At 42.9% G+C, this 18,900-nt stretch overlaps 1 protein-coding gene across 7 annotated transcripts in view; it reads right to left on the bottom strand.

Annotated features, from left to right (window-relative positions):
* Positions 1-7,961: 7,961 nt before the first annotated feature.
* lrba (LPS-responsive vesicle trafficking, beach and anchor containing) overlaps positions 7,962-18,900 on the bottom strand; it is a 318,483-nt gene continuing 307,544 nt past the window's right edge. For all 7 annotated transcript variants that reach the window (XM_083764652.1, XM_083764653.1, XM_083764654.1 and 4 more), the window contains 4 exons: positions 17,883-17,984; positions 16,861-17,057; positions 10,039-10,190; positions 7,962-9,689 (listed from right to left, as the gene is read on the bottom strand). In XM_083764652.1, the coding sequence (XP_083620778.1) occupies positions 9,599-9,689; positions 10,039-10,190; positions 16,861-17,057; positions 17,883-17,984 (542 nt within the window). In that variant the 3' untranslated portion in view covers positions 7,962-9,598. The remainder of the gene's footprint in view (positions 9,690-10,038; positions 10,191-16,860; positions 17,058-17,882; positions 17,985-18,900) is intronic.

Here is an 18,900-nt window from a genome sequence, read left to right as displayed (position 1 = left end):
GGCGCGCAGCGGCGCAATGCTGTGTGTGTTCGTCTTTTTTTCTTTTTCCCTCCTGCTTCCACAGTCCACTACATGCAGTTGTTTTTGTGTTTTTGTTTTGGGGGAAGTAAGTCACAGCACATGCGTGGTCACTGGTTGCACTGACAGTAAAGGTGGAAAGAGGGGCTTGGTGCTTTGGCCGCGGTGCCTGCTCTCGGCGCTTCAAAATAAAATATATATTTTTTTATCGGTAAACCATTAGCCGTTAGTGTTGTCGGTAACCAATTAATTAACGGCTAACGGCTAACGGTTATCGGTTGGCCATCCCTAGTGCATGTATATTCACCAAGATACTGAATACATTACTCGTACTGACTTGCAGCATGATGAAATTGAAACTGTGTGGGTTGAATTAATTTTCAAAAATGCTAAATCGGTATTAGTGGGCACCGTCTATAGACCCCCTGATCAGAATGAGTTCTATGATATACTTGAGGGGTGCTTAGCTGGGGAGGAATGTGTAGAGAAGATCCTGATTGGCGACTACAATACGGATATGCGTCATAAGGAAGCTCCTGTGTTCAAGTAATTTAGTCGGTTTTGTGATCTGCATAGTATCAGTCAGCTAATTACCCAACCCACAAGAGTGTGTGATTCTTCTCAAACTGTCATTGATCTCATTCTGACCTCGGACAAATCCAGAATCTCAAAGAAAGGGGTTATTGTATGTGGGCTCAGTGATCATTTTATGATTTTCTGTACCCGCAAAATACAAAAACTAAAGTTTGACTGTCACAAAACAGTCATATCTAGGGACCTCAAAACCTACTCTAGTGAGGCCTTTAACCTTGAACTGGAGAGTCTGGATTGGTCCGATGTGCTCAGGAGCTCACTAGTCGAAGAAGCATGGCTTGGCTTTAAAACCAAATTTACATCAGTACTAAACATCATGGCTCCTTTGAGAACCGTCAGGGTCAAAACCCGCTCGGAGCCATGGATGAATTCGGACATACTGACTGCAATGAAAGCCAGAGACAACAAATGCTCTGAACTTCTTAAATGCAAGTCCAAACTAGCCAAGTGCAAGCGCTTCGACAGTGATCTCCAAACCAAACTGTGCAACCTAAAAGCCCAGTGTAACAAGCTAAGAAACAGTGTAATTGCCATGACCAAATCAGCCAAATGTAACTTTATCAATGATAAAGCCGAGGAAATCAAAAACAATCCTCGGGAGCTATGGAAGTTACTAAACAACCAACTAGGCTGTGGTCGGAAACTAAAAACCAGGTTTACTAACATAAACATCAAATCGAATAACACCCTCATCACTGACAAACTCGATGTAGCCAACCACTTGAACATCTTCTTTACAAACATTGCAACAAAGCTGGTTAGCAAACTGCCCTCCCACTCTGGGCGTTTTGGTGTAGAACACATCACAGCCTTCTACAAAAACCTTGGTGTTTGTAAAGATGATTTTAAAATGGCAATGGTAACAACCGAGGAGGTACTTAAAAAACTGAGTGCCCTCCAACCCCACAAGGCCACTGGCCATGACAATATTCCCTCCAAATTTCTCAGAGACTCAGCCTTTTCCATAGCTCCAGTCATCACCCACATAGTTAACCTCTCCATCAAACAGGGACAGGTCCCCCAAGATTTTAAACTGGCCAAAGTAACCCCCTTGTACAAAAAAGGGAGTAAATTAGAACCCGGCAACTACCGCCCTATTTCTATTCTAAGCTCCATCTCGAAAGTGATGGAAAAAATAGTCTATGAACAGGTTGAAAAGTATCTTGCCACTAATAAATTGCTGTACGAGTTCCAATCTGGTTTCAGAACATCCCACTCCACTGACACATGCCTCCTCTATTTGAGCGACCACATCAAACACGAGGTGGATGCTGGAAAATACTGCGGCATGGTCATGCTGGACCTCCAAAAGGCTTTTGACACCGTGAACCACTCCATACTGGTTAACAAGCTTAAAGCTATTGGTTTTGATAGCACATCAGTGAGCTGGATGCAATCCTACCTGGAGGGGAGAGAACAGATGGTGGAGGTGAACGGAACACTGTCCCCTCCCCTCCCAGTGAGCTGTGGCGTCCCACAAGGAAGCATACTAGGGCCTTTACTGTTCCTAATTTATGTTAACGACATGACTTCAGCTTGTGACTGCAACTTGTTCCTGTTCGCAGATGACTCAGCACTGCTGGTCTCGGACAGGAACAAACTGCAGGTTGAAAAGACCCTCAGCTCTGAACTCGGTAGAATCTGCACCTGGCTCGCTGATAACAAATTATCCTTACACCTGGGAAAAAATGAATCCATCCTCTTCGGATCAAATAGTAAACTCAGCAAGGCAGATGGCTTCTTGGTTAGAGTGGGTGACAATATTATCACACGAAAAGATAAAATTACCTACCTAGGTTCCATCCTGGAGGCCAATCTTTCCGGTGATAAAATGGCCACCAACGTAATCAAAAAAGTCAATCAAAGAACAAGATTCCTTTACAGGATCTCCTCACTGGTCAGCAAAAACACCTTGAAGACCTTAACAGGAGCCCTCGTACAAGGTTTCTTTGACTATGCATCCACCTCTTGGTACCACAGCACCTCAAAGGCCCTTAAAACAAGGCTCCAGACCTCTCAAAACAAACTGGTCAGGCTCCTACTTGGCCTCACCCCCCGAACCCACCTCACCCCTGCCCACTTTGACAGGCTGGGATGGCTTAGGGTCGACGACAGAGTACAGCATCTTGCAATGGGTCTGGTCCACAAGATTCGATACACCACCAAGATACCCATGTACCTGTCTAAATACTTCCTTAATGTAAACGAAGTCCACACCCACAACACCAGAGGGAGTGCAACAAACCATGTACAACCCAGATTCGGCACAAACAAGGGACTAAATTCTTTTCGCTCCTATGCCACCAAAATGTGGAACGCCCTACCAACAGTCATTAAGACATGTGAATCCCTTGACTCCTTCAAAACCGCTCTCAAAGGGCACCTACGGATGGCTGCAATTCGAAACTGGCCTCTGTAAAATCTGAATCCCCCCCACCCCCCCACCCCATTTTCCCTCACTGTATATTGTATATTTTCCCTTTTTTGCTTCCCATATGATGAATTCCTGTTCTGTTCTTTACCTACAGAGAAATGTCTATTTGTATGTCTCTAAATGTTTGTATGTCTTTAAATGTTATGATGAATTGAACAATGTGGACCCTGTTGTAAACAAGTGTAATGCTTAATTGGGTCGTCCACTCACAGTTGACAGTCTTTGTATTGAGTTTGTGCTTAAAATGTACTGTAAATTCTACAAACTGTTAATAAAGATTTCAATCAATCAATCAAAAACCACGGCTCCGTCTTATGAGCTAATTTAAGACTTCCGGTCTGAGAGCTAGCTAATTTAAGACATCCGGTTGTCCAGTGTCCATTCTGGGTCCGGAAACGGTACTTTTGTCAGCCTTGACCCCAGTAGAAGGTCTGCTGCTGTGAATTTTACACCTCTCCCGCTTAGCGGAGAGTGTGGTGTGGTAGAGGACATCTCCCCGAACGTGTGGGTATGTCCAGATAGTTGCCTCGCGGAGGCCTCTTTGTCCAGTGTCCATTCTGGGTCCGGAAACGGTACTTTTTTCAGCGTTGACCACAGTAGAAGGTCTGCTGCTGTGAATTTTACACCTCACCCGCTTAGCGGAGAGTGGGGTGTGGTAGAGGACATCTCCCCGAACGCGTGGGTATGTCCAGATAGTTGCCTCGCGGAGCCGTCTTTTGTCCAGTGTCCATTCTGGGTCCGGAAACGGTACTTTTTGTCAGCCTTGACCCCAGTAGAAGGTCTGCTGCTGTGAATTTTACACCTCTCCCGCTTAGCGGAGAGTGGGGTGTGGTACAGGACATCTCCCCGAACGCGTGGGTATGTCCAGATAGTTGCCTCGCGGAGCCGTCTTTTGTCCAGTGTCCACTTTATAAAGTCCATGCACTCCAGTGAATAGCATTTATCCATTTAGATAACTTTATTATTATTATTATAATGATTTAATTACTTATTCTTACACAGAAACATAATGTGTGTCTTATAGCATCATATAGCATCATTTAAATGCTTAATTTGTAGTTTTAATGTGCAAATTAAACTTTTTTTCAATACTCTAGAGTGTACTCTTATTTTGAAGAGATCGTCCACCGGAAGTCTTAAATTAGCTCACTAGATTAGCTCACTAGACGCTGTCGCAACAGGCTGAGGGGGAATAACGTTAGCTTCGCATTAGCTGGTTAGCTAACGTTGTTATCACTACAGCACAACAAGCCTCCGCAGTCCAGTGTATTTGTGAATGAAACAACATGTGGAAGTTAACATTAATCTCTAGCGGTCTAGTTCCATATGGAACCTCTCTCTGTAATTATCCAATCTGTTAATACAGCTTTCTTCAATCAATCAATCAATCCCTCTGCTACGTAGAGCTACATATAATAATAGCTCATATCTCATATCTGGCGTAGTAGGGGCTGCTGACGTTCGACAATCTGAGAAACTATAGGAGTTGACACACCAACAAACTCGGTGTGTGTGTGTGTGTGTGTGTGTGTGTGTGTGTGTGTGTGTGTGTGTGTGTGTGTGTGTGTGTGTGTGTGTGTGTGTGTCCCAATAAAGTTTACGGTTTCTCATGCCCTCCATGTAATGCACAATTGAGTACTGAGTAGGCTATTCATATACCAGTCGTTCTCAACCCAGATGACAGTGAAGTGACAATTTAAGGACTTTTAAGACTTTTATAATGCCTCAAAGGCTCTAAAAGAAAAAATACCATTACTGCATCAAAAGTAATCAGCAAACCATGCTATAAAAACTGGTCAAACTGGTGAAAATAGCCGATCTACAAGTTCACAACGAGCTTGTAGATTGGCTATTTTCACAATATTTATCTGTGGAACCATTCTGTTGCTTGTCTGGGTGGGGGGGTCCCCAGTTCAAATATGATTACTTTGGGGGCCTGAAAAGGTTGAGAACCACTGATAACTGAATATTTCTAAAATTGCTAGCCTACCACCTTGATATAAAATAAAAAAATTGTAACTTGCGTAACCTTATGTAACTATTCATTGATTCACTCGTATACCAAAATCCATTTTGAAAAAAGAAAAGAAATCACACCTGTGTGAAGTGAGGGGCGCTCACTTCGCATTATCTAACGTTTGGATAGTTGGTGTCAAGGTGACGTATGTTTGCTCAGTAGTTGCTGATGTCTGCTCAGGAGGTTTGAGTGTTTGCTCAGACCGAAAAAAAAATTAGAGGGAACATTGGCCCATACCGTACGGCATAGGACTATAGCAGGCCTTTTTTCATCATTTTTGAGGATTTGAAAAGAGTGAAAAAAACAAAAAAAACGATGGGTTATAGCCCATCGTTTTTTGAATTTTTGAATTTTTTTTATCCTCTTTTTTCATCATTTTTGACGATGGGCTATAGCCCATAGCGTACGGCATACTATAGCAAGCCGTTTTTCATAATTTTTGAGCATTTGAAAAAAATTAAAACAAGAAAAAACCATGGGTTATAGCCCATCGTTTTTTGATTTTTTGAAAAAAAATTGAATTCTCGTTTTTCATCATTTTTGACCATCCCACTGAGCAATAGCCGGCTATTAGACGTGCGTTTAAAAATGGGATAAAAAACGTCTAAATATAGACGTCTAAAAAACGTCTAAAAATAGACGTGTAAAACACATCTATTTTTAGACATGTTTTAGACGTCTATTTTTAGATGTTTTTTATCCCATTTTTAGACGCTCGTCTAATAGCCCATATCGTACGGCATACTGTTGCACGCCGTTTTTCATCATTTTTGAGGATTCGAAAATAATGAAAAAAAAACATGGGTTATAGCCCATCGTTTTTTTAATTTCTTTTAACCTTGTTTTTCATCATTTTTGAACATGGGCTATAGCCCATACCGTACGGCATACTATAGCACGCCGTTTTTCATCATTTTTGAGGATTTGAAAAGAGTGGAAAAAAAAAAAGATGGGTTATAGCCCATCGTTTTTTTGAATTTTTGATAAAAAGAATTATCCTTGTTTTTCTACAATTTGACCATGGGCTATAGCCCATAGCGTACAGCATACTATAGCACGCCGTTTTTCATAATTTTTAGGATTAAAAAAACAAAACAAAAAAACTATGGGTTATAGCCCATCGTTTTTTTGATTTTTTGATTTTTTTTTTTTATCCTCGTTTTTCATCATTTTTGACCATTACATGGGCTATAGCCCATATCGTACGGCATACTATAGCACGCCGTTTTTCTACATTTTTGAGGATTTGAAAAAAATGAAAAAATGAAAAAAACAATGGGTTATAGCCCATCGTTTTTTTCATTTTTGGGGGAAAAATAATTCCCTCGTTTTTCATCATTTTTGACCATGGGCTATAGCCCATATTGTACGGCATACTATAGCACGCCGTTTTTCATCATTTTTGAGGATTTGAAAAAATTGAAAAAAACGATGGGTTATAGCCCATCGTTTTTTGAATTTTTGAAGAAAAAAATCCTCGTTTTTCATAATTTTTTACCATAAAAAGTGTGAATGGAGTTTCTAGGTGAAAGTGATTTTTTGACGTGCCAAAATCTGCCATTGAGCCCCATGTTAAAAGTCTCAAATTTGAAAGCACTATATTTCTAAAACTATGAAACATTTCAGAGATTCCTTTTCAGGCAAACATGTTCACCGTAAGATGAACCTAAGTAGGCTAGAATGGGGTTGGTAGGTTGAAGTATGTAGGACTAGTAGCATGCCAAAGTTTGTGCTATTGCCATAGAGAATGCATTGGGCGTTTAAGTTAAATAACTCAGAAACTACAAAACATTTCAAAGTAAAAAGTTCCAGCATGTGTCTCCACAGTAGGCTGAATAATATAAAGTGTGAATGGAGTTTCTAGGTGAAAGTGACTTTTGACGTCCCATAGGGCTGCCATTGAGCCCCATTATAAATGTCTCAAATTTGAAAGCACTATATTTCTAAAACTATGACACATTTCAAAGATTCCTTTTCAGGCAAACATGTCCACCGTAAGATGAACCTAAGTAGGCTAGAATGGGGTTCGTAGGTTTAAGTATGTAGAACATTTCCATAGAGAATGCATTGGGCGTTTAAGTTAAATAACTCAGAAACTACAAAACATTTCAAAGTAAAAAGTTCCAGCATGTGTCTCCACAGTAAGCTGAATTAAAAAAAGTGAGAATGTTAGTTTCTAGGGGTAAGTGATTTTTTGACATCTGCCATTGATCCCCATTATACATTTGAAAGCACTATATTTATAAATCTATGAAACATTTCAAAGATTCCTTTTCAGGCAAACATGTCCACCATAAGATGAACCTAAATAGGTGTAAGTATGTAGGACAATAGGCATGCCAAAGTTTGTGAAATATTGCCATAGAGAATGCATTGGGCGTTTAAGTTAAATAGTGTATATTTGCACGTCTTTAAATGTTCTGATGAATTGAAAATGGTGGACCCTGTTGTAAACAAGTCTTAGTACTTGATCATGGTTTCGTCCACAAAGTAGAAGTTTTTGTTTTGACTTGTGTTTTTGTTTGAAATGTACCCATTCTACATAGTCTACTGTGAAATAACATTTCCAATCAGTCAATGGATAGGTTGACTGTGTGGTAAGAAAAATGTAGCAGTATCATATCCCAGTGTATGTGTGTCCCTTAAGAAGACACTCAACTTCTCTGTGGGCAGAGATCAGTTGGGTCCATGGGACCAAATACTGTAGGTCCAATTAGGGTGTGGTAATAATGGTACTAGTTTGATGTGTCCGTTTATTTATAATTGTGTTTTCAGGCATTACAGCAACGACTTAGTCCATAGAGATCTGTCCATAGAGATCTACTTTCACTCGAATTACATGCAAATGTGTAAGTGTTGTACCAGCCGCAACCACAATTAATTTACACCAAGACAGGGCACGTTATAAAATTCCATTTTATTGTCAGAACTCAGCACACATCAAAAACACTCAAAATGGATTGCCAAAAATATTGAGTGATACATAAAGATACAGTAGATCTTATTTCATCACAGACTCAAACCACAGCAAGTTCAGAGCAAAAGACAAAAATGGAATGTTTCTTCATAACCAAAGTAGGATGTTTTATTTATATTCATGGGAAAGTTTTTGTGCTGGGCTTGAATCAAATGTACACCTGTGAAATTAAGCCCTTGCTTTCAATGCACACCTCTATGCTATTAAGCTGCTTTGGAAGGACTCAAACAGGACTTAGGGATATGACTAGGAATATCATTGTGGAAATGCAGCAGCTAGCAGTGAATATGCCCCCATGTCAGTCAACTGTAATACCCCCTTTTCCAACATAGATATAGGGAAACTATATCTTTTTTGCATGTTATAAAAAAGACTGGGTTCTTTCTTTCTTTTCTGTGTGCATGCGCGCTCGTGTGTGTGTGTGTGTGGGGGGGGGGGGGGGGGGGGGAGTTCAGTCAGTTAAGAAACGAAATAAACTTTCAACATAATTAATAGAGGTGCCATTATATAACTACATCATTATCACTGTATCACTTCTCATAAATGCTATTGCTGGAAGGCCCACACACCCTCATGTTATGTGCATTTGCTCTGTCTTACAGGTATCATGGGCTGTGCATGGAAAGGCTTCCTCTCAGCAGTCATACAAGGACAAAGCTGCCCATTCATACTCCATCGCACCACATTGACGCTTGCCAACAAGAATACCATCATACAGTGTTTAAATTAGACTTAATTACTTTCGCAATAGAACCAAATTTGATCTTCTCCAATAAGTCACAATGCAATATTTTAAACCAACCATACAGTCTAAATACTTCCCAGTCCATGACCCTGTGAGAAAGACTTCCGACCCAATATTGGATCCTGACCCACCATGTAAGAAGCGCAGGTTAAAGAGTAAATAAGATATGCGTTCTTTGCCTGTTGTACGGACTATGTTTGTGTATATATTTGTATTCCCTCTTTATTGTATGCTCTTTGTACAATAACACAGACTAACTCAGCGTTTACTGACATACACGTTATCTGCTGAGACTCCACAGTAGCAAAGATGATAATAACAGTGTAGTAATTATTGTTCACACTTACTGGAAAAAAACAAAACAGAAATCACTCACCCTGTGTACACAAATATTTGGATTTATAAGTGAATAGATAAGGTCCTATAGTTCCGCAAAAAAAACACTTATTTTCCTCCCGAGGATGAAAATAGACTCTTGCAGCTAAAAATAGATTAATTTTTTTTGTTTTGTAACTGTAAAGTATATAACCCCCACCCTATGATTTATATTATATGAAAAGTTGTATCTTTTTCTAGAGGATCTACAAAATATAACAATGCCCTTCATTTTAAAAATAGTTTAATTCTTCTGATATAACAGGACGCATTTCTTTCTTCATTTGTGTCGAGATACATTCAGGACATCAGTATGTGGACACAGGAGTAGTGCTATAGACAGGAGTCAGAAGGAGGCGTTTTGTGATGGGACACTGCAGAACTGGAGTCTTCTTAGAGCCGGGGTTATGGCTGGTACTGGAACTCAGTGCCAGGTTATCAGTAGCGAGTCTGGTACTCATGGTGCCATCTGTTGAAGTCGTTGTAGAAGAGCACAATGCTCCCAGACGCCATGCCAGTTATGATGCACCTTTAGGGTTAAGAAAATAAAACGTTACCTATCAAAAGTTTATTTCATTGCTCAGGTTTTTAGTTTTTTACATAATTAACGGGCACGGTTGGTCTGGCTTTACCATAGTATTCATTGTAAATGTAATGCGCAATTGCGCATTACATTCTTTTGTGGTCTCAGTCCACGGTCATGACAGATGGGGTCCTGAATAGAGGCTCTGGACGTCTACCATGATTGACCCTTTAAAATGTTTCTGCCCTCTGCTTTTACCTTTGCATGTACCTCTCTGAAAAGCGTGCCGTGTCATGAAAGGTGTGTGTGTGTGTGTGTGTGTGTGTGTGTGTGTGTGTGTGTGTTTGCGTGGTACCTCTGGTCATGAGACATGGCCATGGAGCGAATGCCTGCATCACAGCCTGGGTAGGTGAAGAGCTGCTTCAGGTCGTAGACCCTCCATACAGACACCACCCCTCCGTCTCCACCCGTCAACAGGTACTGGCCGTCACGACTGAGCAGCATGGCCTGCAACACACACAGAGACAACATACCTGCCTTTAATGGTCCTGTGAGAGGACAGTAAACACACACAGAGACAACGCACCTGCCTTTAATGGTCCTGTGAGAGGACAGTAAACACACAGAGACAACGCACCTGCCTTTAATGGTCCTGTGAGAGGACAGTAAACACACAGAGACAACGCACCTGCCTTTAATGGTCCTGTGAGAGGACAGTAAACACACAGAGACAACGCACCTGCCTTTAATGGTCCTGTGAGAGGACAGTAAACACACAGAGACAACGCACCTGCCTTTAATGGTCCTGTGAGAGGACAGTAAACACACACAGAGACAACGCACCTGCCTTTAATGGTCCTGTGAGAGGACAGTAAAGGCCTATTGAGACTCCCGTTTTAGGTGATAAGGTGACCACTGAAAAACAGTGGTAAAAACAAGAGAGATTTGGGGTAGCAATGAGTCGCTTAACACCAAGGCATGACAACATGTTAATTTTCAGTGGTCACCTTATGACCTAAAACTGGAGTATGAATAGGCCTTCAGTTGCTGAATTAAAAAGAATACAAGTGTTCCCCATTAATGGCACCCAGGTGCTACTTAACCACTAGTGCTGTACATGAAAAATATCAAATTTATAAGCTTGCAAGGTGTTATGAGCTTGTAGATCTGCTATTTTTCATAATTTTGGACCACCTTCACCTCATGACATGCCTAGACAGAGGTTATGGCCTGCATTTTTGGACCCGCTCATGGCCTAGATCAAATCCAAGCTTGGGAGCCGCTCCTGACTCCCGTCTCTCCATAAAGAAAAACTATACCATGGGGAGAGTACTGGTCGTTTCCCGTTTAGAAAATAAAACATCATGCATAATATGGAGCATAGTACAGTATGTGCACACCATCTCAAAACAACAGTTGCTCATTTCAGTCAAAGTCAAAACTCATATATTTCTGCGGTGCTGTGACACGGCCAACGAGCTCAAGTCTGCAATAGTGCCGTCCCTGGAGGATTAACAAACACTGATCCCCGACCAGCCGCAATGATGGCTCCCCACGGCGAGGCTCTGAGATTTACTCATCTGCTCTTCCTGAAAACTGTGTTACAGTTTAACACGCCCCTCCGGGAAACCAGCCGCATACACAAATCTGGCTGTGTGCTGCACTATGTTATGCGCACAGTACATAGTGATTATTGAAACTGGAGCAGACAGAAGCATCAATCAGAGCGTAACCAAGCCTGATGTATTGATGGGGCGGCATAGACATTCCAACGCCCTCCAAAGATGCTAATTTAGAGTGAAGCTTTGTACTATGGTTGCAAAAGGCAACCATAGTTCAGCCACAGTTGGCTTGTGGAGACAATTCAAAGGAAACACTTCAATCATAACTGTCACAAGTGTTGAAGTAAACTCGTTTGTCCAAGAGGAAAAGGAATAACTTCAATGGAAGTTCTTAAGTTGAAAATCTCAAATTCAACTTCTCATTTGTGTTGAACATGAACACATAGAACACTGCCTCAAGAACAGGAAGTGCGTTTTGACGATAATAAGACATGTCACAATTTAATTTGAGCAAATATGGTGTATGTTATGTTTAGGAACGGCCCATAACTCAGCTTAATGAGAGATGTGTTTCATATTCTGATCACACAAATGCTTATTTACACAGACATGCGCGTACATGCACACACATAAACACAGACAGACCTAGAAGCAGACACACACACACACACACACACACACACACACACACACACACACACACACACACACACACACACACACACACACACACACACACACACACACACACACACACACACACACACACACACACACACACACACACACACACACACACACACACACACACACACACACACACACACAGGCATGTGGACTGAGCCACAGTGTTAGATCTCGATCCCAGATGGCAGTGAATGGAGCATGACAGAGCACCGCATTCTGTTCTCATCAGTTTGGTTCTGATCCATTCTTCACTGTGTACTGGAAAGTCTTACGTTTCAGCAGCGATCACAGTTGATCTGACAACGGCGATAAAGACCATCCTCAGAATGAAATCAACACACTTAAACAAAACACAACTGTGGTGCGCGTCAGAGGAAGAGGGGAAGTTATGGCTCCTTTGTGTTGAATATGAAATGTGAAACGATGCCAGGGAGAACATTTGACAATAATCTACCCCAAGTTCAATAGAGGAAACATGGCTCCCAAATCCTGTCGTAATGACTCTTCACTCTGCTCCTCTCCTCTCTCAGCCATCTGGTGGCTGTATGCCAGTGGTTCCCATTTCCCAACCTTCTCTGGATCAGCCCGGCCCATGAGCCCACCCATCAGCTGCCATGTTCGCTGGTCAGAAAGGGTGAGCCACATGCATTTTCAGACCATGTTTATTTGTATGATCAATCAAGCAATCGTGTTCCGGCTTGTATCAATGGAACTAACGGTGTTAGTTTTAATTTAATTACATTTTGTATTTTTTGTATACTTTTGTTTTTATGTTTGTTATATTATCATTCAAATCTATGCGTTTTGCCAATTATTTGGGGACAAGGTTGGGAATCGCTGCTCTAACTGGCCTGGCATGAGGAGTGTCTCTGTTCACTGGTTCCAGGGACTATGTGCTAACTGTGGACTGTAATGGAAGTGCGTGACCCTTGTGAAGCCCGGTGGGAGACTGTGGAGAGCTGGCAGACGAGGCCGCCAGCCGGGCCAGGTAGGGGAAGGGAGGCTCCCTGACAGACATTATAAATCAACCCGCCGCTGTCGCCGGGCGCTTAAACAAGATGGCCGACGGCTCCGCGGGGGCTAAGATGGCCTCATAGGCTCGGGTGACAAGAAGAAAATGACTCCAGCAGAAACACATGTCTCTTTTTTATATCCATATTTCCTAGCAATTCATTTATGAGGTGGGGGGGGGGGATTCAGTGCCTGGGAAAGTTACAAAAAAACAAAAAAAAAAAGTTTTAATTTATGATGCTGTTAACCCCCCCTCCTTTACATGGATGCAAGGCGGTGAAAGAATGGTTCCACAGGCAGAGTTCTATTAGTGACTGTAATCCGTTCAACATGGCCATAGTCCTTATGCTGCGTAAGCACTTGAAACCTAGCATCCCTATTCTGGGAAAACATTCGGCGAAAGACCAGCTATTTTCGGCAAAGACATTTAGTGTAGATGGAGGGTAAAAATAGCGGACCAAGTAGAGTGCCGACTTCGATCAACTGATCGTTACGTGGTTAACGCTGCACCGTGTTGTGAGCTTGTAGATGGGCGATTTTCACTATTTTAAAATGTTTTTTAAAAAAATAAAAAAGGTTTACAAGGTTTCCGCCCGACAGCCACAAAGTGCAAGATCAGAGAAAATGGCACAAAACCCTATAATCGACACATGACAGAATATAAATATAAACTGACAAGAGTGCAAAGAAAACTCTATTTAATGCTTTAAAGAAACCAGGACAGGCGGGTAAACATCAAACCCACCATATGTCCTATAACAACATGCTATCGAAATAACATTCTTAGCCAAACACACGCTGGCTCACGGGTACGGCTACATAACTGCCAGACCATCTCTCTCTCAAGTAGACACAGGGTGAGCAGTGGACTAACAGTTACTTATCCTGGAGTCCTGCTGTGCACAGGCTCTGAGGCCCGGAGGAGCAGCACTAAATACTGCAACAAGTCAGAATCTCAAACTGGGCAGAGGGGATGGGGAGGTGTGTGTGTGTGCGCGCGTGTGTGTGTGTGTGTGTGTGTGTGTGTGTGTGTGTGTGTCGACGGAGGGTTGAGTCACACGTAGCCTCACTCCAAGATGTTAGGGCTTCCCTAATGGTGTGTGACAGGGCAGGAATTTACAGCAGGGGAGGAGAGGAGAGACGATGAGGCCCTGCCTTGTCCTCGGGACAGTTTCACCTCTGAAATATGGCGGACGTTATGAGAAATATTACAGAGGGCAGTCTATGGGGGTTATTTCCTTGAAGGACGTGTAAGTACATAGAGCCATCGTTAGAACGACCCACTGTGCTCAAGTATTCACATGCAAGGGAACGCTGGACGTGCTCCCCCCCCCCCGCTATTTATAATGCACTCAATCATTATGTGTCTGAGCGGCAAAGTGTGCGTTTGTGCACTGTATAGGTATTGTGTGTGTGCGTGCGTGTGTGTGTGTGTGTGTGTGTGTGTGTGTGTGTGTGTGTGTGTGTGTGTGTGCTCGCACACGTGTGTGTGAGTTTTTCTGTGCACTCATTAATCAGTATTATAGTTAAGTCTTGAAGAGGAGGGGGAGACAGAGAGAAAGAAAGAGAGAGAGAGAGATGTAGGGCTCCTAAATAGGAAGCAGGTGTGTGATTGTCTGTCAAACCAGTCCTGGGGTTACATTTCCCAGGCATACGTCGGAATGCGCGCATGCGTGTGCACACGCACGCGCACGCACACGCACGCACACACACACACACACACACACACACACACACACACACACACACACACACACACACAGGAGGACAGGGAAGGTAGAGGGGCTGTGGTGGTCGCCATGTCGTGTCACCCAAGCCGTCAGGGCGGAAATGCAGTGGAAATGGAGGAATGTGTTGTCTGGCGCTGGAGGAGAATGGAAGTTAATGGGCCAGAGCTCAGGGACTGGCCACTCTACTGGCATGTTCTGTAACACTGCCGCTGGGCCGATCTGATCCGACAGCAGCACCCTGGATCAAAGCAACCACTACCTCGTACTGTGTGTGTGTGTGTGTGTGTGTGTGTGTGTGTGTGTGTGTGTGTGTGTGTGTGTGTGTGTGTGTGTGTGTGTGTGTGTGTGTGTGTGTGTGTGTGTGTGTGTGTGTGTGTGTGTGTGTGTGTGTGTGTGTGTGTGTGTGTGCGTGCGTGTGTGTGTGCGCGCGTGCCTCTCTAAGGCTTAGAGAGAGAAAGAGTAGAGCGGAAGAGAAAGAATGAATATGTCTGTGCGCAGTGTATGTGCATGAGATTGTTTTTGTCTGTGAGTGTATGTGTGTGTGTGTGTGTGTGTGTGTGTGTGTGAGAGAGTGTGAGTGTGAGAGACAGACATTAGTATGCTGGGTGCCCACAGATCAAATGGCCCATGCCTTTCTCAGATCTCCTCAGCAAGTCTTTAATCAGCAAGAAGGCTGCAATGACTCGGTGCATACTCGCGCACGCGCACACGCGCACACGCACGCACACACACACACACACACACACACACACACACACACACACACACACACACACACACACACACACACACACACACACACACACACACACACACACACACACACACACACACACACACACACACACACACACACACACACACACACACACACACACACACACACACACACACACACACACACACCCACACCCCACTTGTTGGGATTATGACTGATGCACTATCCAGTCAACCTCCAGATAATTTATGTTTTTAAGTGCCCTAAAGAGATCCACAAGCCAGTAGTTAAATCCAATTTAAATGTACAGTATGTCCAGATTGTCCACTTGTATCAAAAGAGTGAAGTTCTTCAAATGGGTTCTTAGAAGTCTCAACAAACCTCTGATTACTCAGGGAAGGTTGACTTAACAGTGATGCTCTTTCACAGGAGCCATTTAGAGTCAAGCTTGCTCAAGGACACTTCAACATGGTTGCCTATGGCAGGGGAGAGCTTTGAACCTTCAGTTTTCCCACAGAGAAATCAAATCCACTTGATTGACGTAAGTTTGTCAACCAGTGGTCCATGGCATCATTACAGGGGGTCAATGGGATTATGTTTTAAAATAAATATTGTACCTTTGTTAAATGTATCAGAAATAGTATGTTTAAACTATATTTCAGTATAATAATCTGAAAAATATTTCTGCGTAATGTGGGAAACGCTTCAAATGATGACTGTGAAGGGCTTGAGATATTGCCTGGTGCACTCAATACTCAATACAAAGACTGTTAACTGTGAGTGGACGACCCAATAAAGCATTACACTTGTTTACAAGAGGGTCCACCTTGTTCAATTCATCAAAACATTTAGAGACGTACAAATAGACACTTCTATGTAGTTAAAGAACAGAACAGGAATTCATCATAAAGGAGGTAAAAAAGGAAAAGAAACATATACAGTGAGGGGAAAAAGGGGTGGTGTTTACGGGGGACAGTTTCTAATTGCAGCCGTCCGTAGGTGCCCTTTGAGAGCGGTTTTGAAGGAGTCAAGGGATTCGCATGTCTTAATGACTGTTGGTAGGGCGTTCCACATTTTGGTGGCATAGGAGCGAAAATAATTTAGTCCCTTGTTGGTGCCGAATCTGGGTTGCACATTGTTTGTTGTACTCCCTCTGGTGTTGTGGGTGTGGACTTCGTTAACATTAAGGAAGTATTTAGACAGGTACATGGGTATCTTGGTGGTGTATCGAATCTTGTGGACCAGACCCATTGCAAGATGCTGTACTCTGACAGGCTGGAATGGCTTAGGGTCGACGACAAAGTGTGCATGGGTGAGGTGGGTTCGGGGGGTGAGGCCAAGTAGGAGCCTGACCAGTTTGACCAGTACCATGCACTGAAAGCAGCAAATCTAGTTTGAGAAATGTTCAAAATATGCTAAAAAAAAAAAAAAAACGGTTGAGAACCCCTGCTCTAGGCTAACCCCCTCACCTTGATATTCTCGTCCATCTCCATGTGTCCAAGCTGCTTGCCGTTGACGCTGAAAAGACAGAAGTGTCCCTTGTCGTAGTAGACGACACAGTGGCCCTCGGTGGACGACTGGATGAGACGGGGCCGCAGGCAGGCCTCGGGCCCCTCCAGAGTCCGCAGCAGGTCCCCATTCATGGAATGGATCAGACAGGGTCCCTCTGGACGTGGCATGGAGGAAATGAAACATGGGTTAATGAAGGTCAAGCTGTGGGGCTGAGTGACATGAAGACAACAGGATGTTCATCTTTAATGAATACATAAGAAGCGTTGGCTCCAATAAGCTTCTCTATAGTTAGTGGCACAATTCTTTCCTCCAATCCAAAGTATTCGAACATTTTAACAGATACGCACACAAAAGGCTGTTTCCAATTGCAGCAGACATTTTGGCACGGTTTATGGCGCTATAAATGCAGGCATATGCCTGAAGAAGGTCCTTGTCCAAAACATCACCTATTCGATCTTTATTAAGCAAGTGAACCCAGTGTGTGGGTGATTTCTCAAATCATACTACTCCCCCCAAAACACCTGTTAAAAATATTTTATTCAATGTGCAAGAGACTTTTTGATGACCATTAAAGAAGGAAAATCAGCATAATGAGGAAAACATCACAAGCATGGATCGATGACGAGGTCATTCGGTAAGAGAAGAACATCCAACAGGAGCATCACCCATTTAGGATGGGAACCCCTTTTGTTTTTGTTTTTACCTTTCAACATGGGAACCCCTTTTGGGGTAGTTGTTGATACAGTAGGCTACAATATATAGCAACATATAGTGTTTTGTAATATTTGAATACATGCAGTATTTGAAGTTCTCAAATCTAAACGAGTTAACGGAATGAATCTAAACAACAAAACAACAATTATTCTGTTTTCCCTAGGCAGCGGGAAGTACAACTAGAAGTGACTAGAAGTTGATCTTTTGTAAGTTTTCGTTAGCTCCTGTTTGGGCTAGTTCTTGTTTTTGGCCCACGTTCTCTTACCCTTGCAGCCACTGATGACCAGACCCAGCTCCGCACACACACTGGCACAGGTCACCTCGCAGTCATGACCCGTAAGGATGGCTCTGGGTGTGACAAACTCCGCTGTGGAAAAACACAAAGACACACATGTTAATCTTTGAATATGAGCATCTATCTACCCACACTCAATTCCAGGTTTTGACCAGTAGAGGGCAGCCAATACAAACAAATGTCAGACTGAGTGACCCAATCAGTGATGGTGGTGTGAGGATTAGATGCTTGTGCTGAAAAGGATGAGTGAACACAAGAGATGCAAATTAATTAAGATGTTTATATCTTCACTTTGTGTTTTGACATTATATTGCATATCAATCAAATTGAAATTTAACCCACGTAAAAACCCCAGGAAAGCGTTTCTCGTCTCCCAAAGATCATTAAAATAAGATCTGGTTGCAAAAGGGATGAAGTGGCCCTTTAGGAGAAAGAGCTCTCCTTTCTTCCATTCATGTAGAATTACATGACATTTCTGCACAAACGGCAGCCATTGATCAGCGCCTGATCACAGACTGCGAATTAATGCTGAAACACGTATGCAGGCATATACAGTACGGAAGAGTATTGAATTACTGTAAACTTCTGATGCGTAATTTTCTGTGACACGGAAAAAAAGTCCAGTGAACACGTTTTTAGTAATAGCATCCTGATTGACACGCCTAAAGCCTGTAAATGTTACATGCCCTGTGGACTGTTTGTTTTCTGTCTTCCCTCTCCATGGATGTGCACGTCAGCCTGTTGCTAAGGAAGTGCTAGTTTCGACTGTCTTATCTCGCCTCTCTCAGGACGGCACGCACACACACACACACACACACACACACACACACACACACACTGTCTATGCCAAAGCACTACGGCTGCTCTCTCTCCTCGCACGTCACCATCAGCATCCATCTCTCCTTAACGAAGCCCTCACCTCACCACCGCAAACACACTCACTGGAAACAGATGTCCACAGGACTGTACACAGACACACGCGCACACA

The sequence above is a fragment of the Protomyctophum parallelum genome, assembly GCF_964188405.1.
Source record: "Protomyctophum parallelum genome assembly, chromosome: 5".
NCBI classification, from domain to species: Eukaryota; Metazoa; Chordata; class Actinopteri; order Myctophiformes; family Myctophidae; genus Protomyctophum; species Protomyctophum parallelum.
This window is presented reverse-complemented; position numbering and strand designations above follow the sequence as displayed.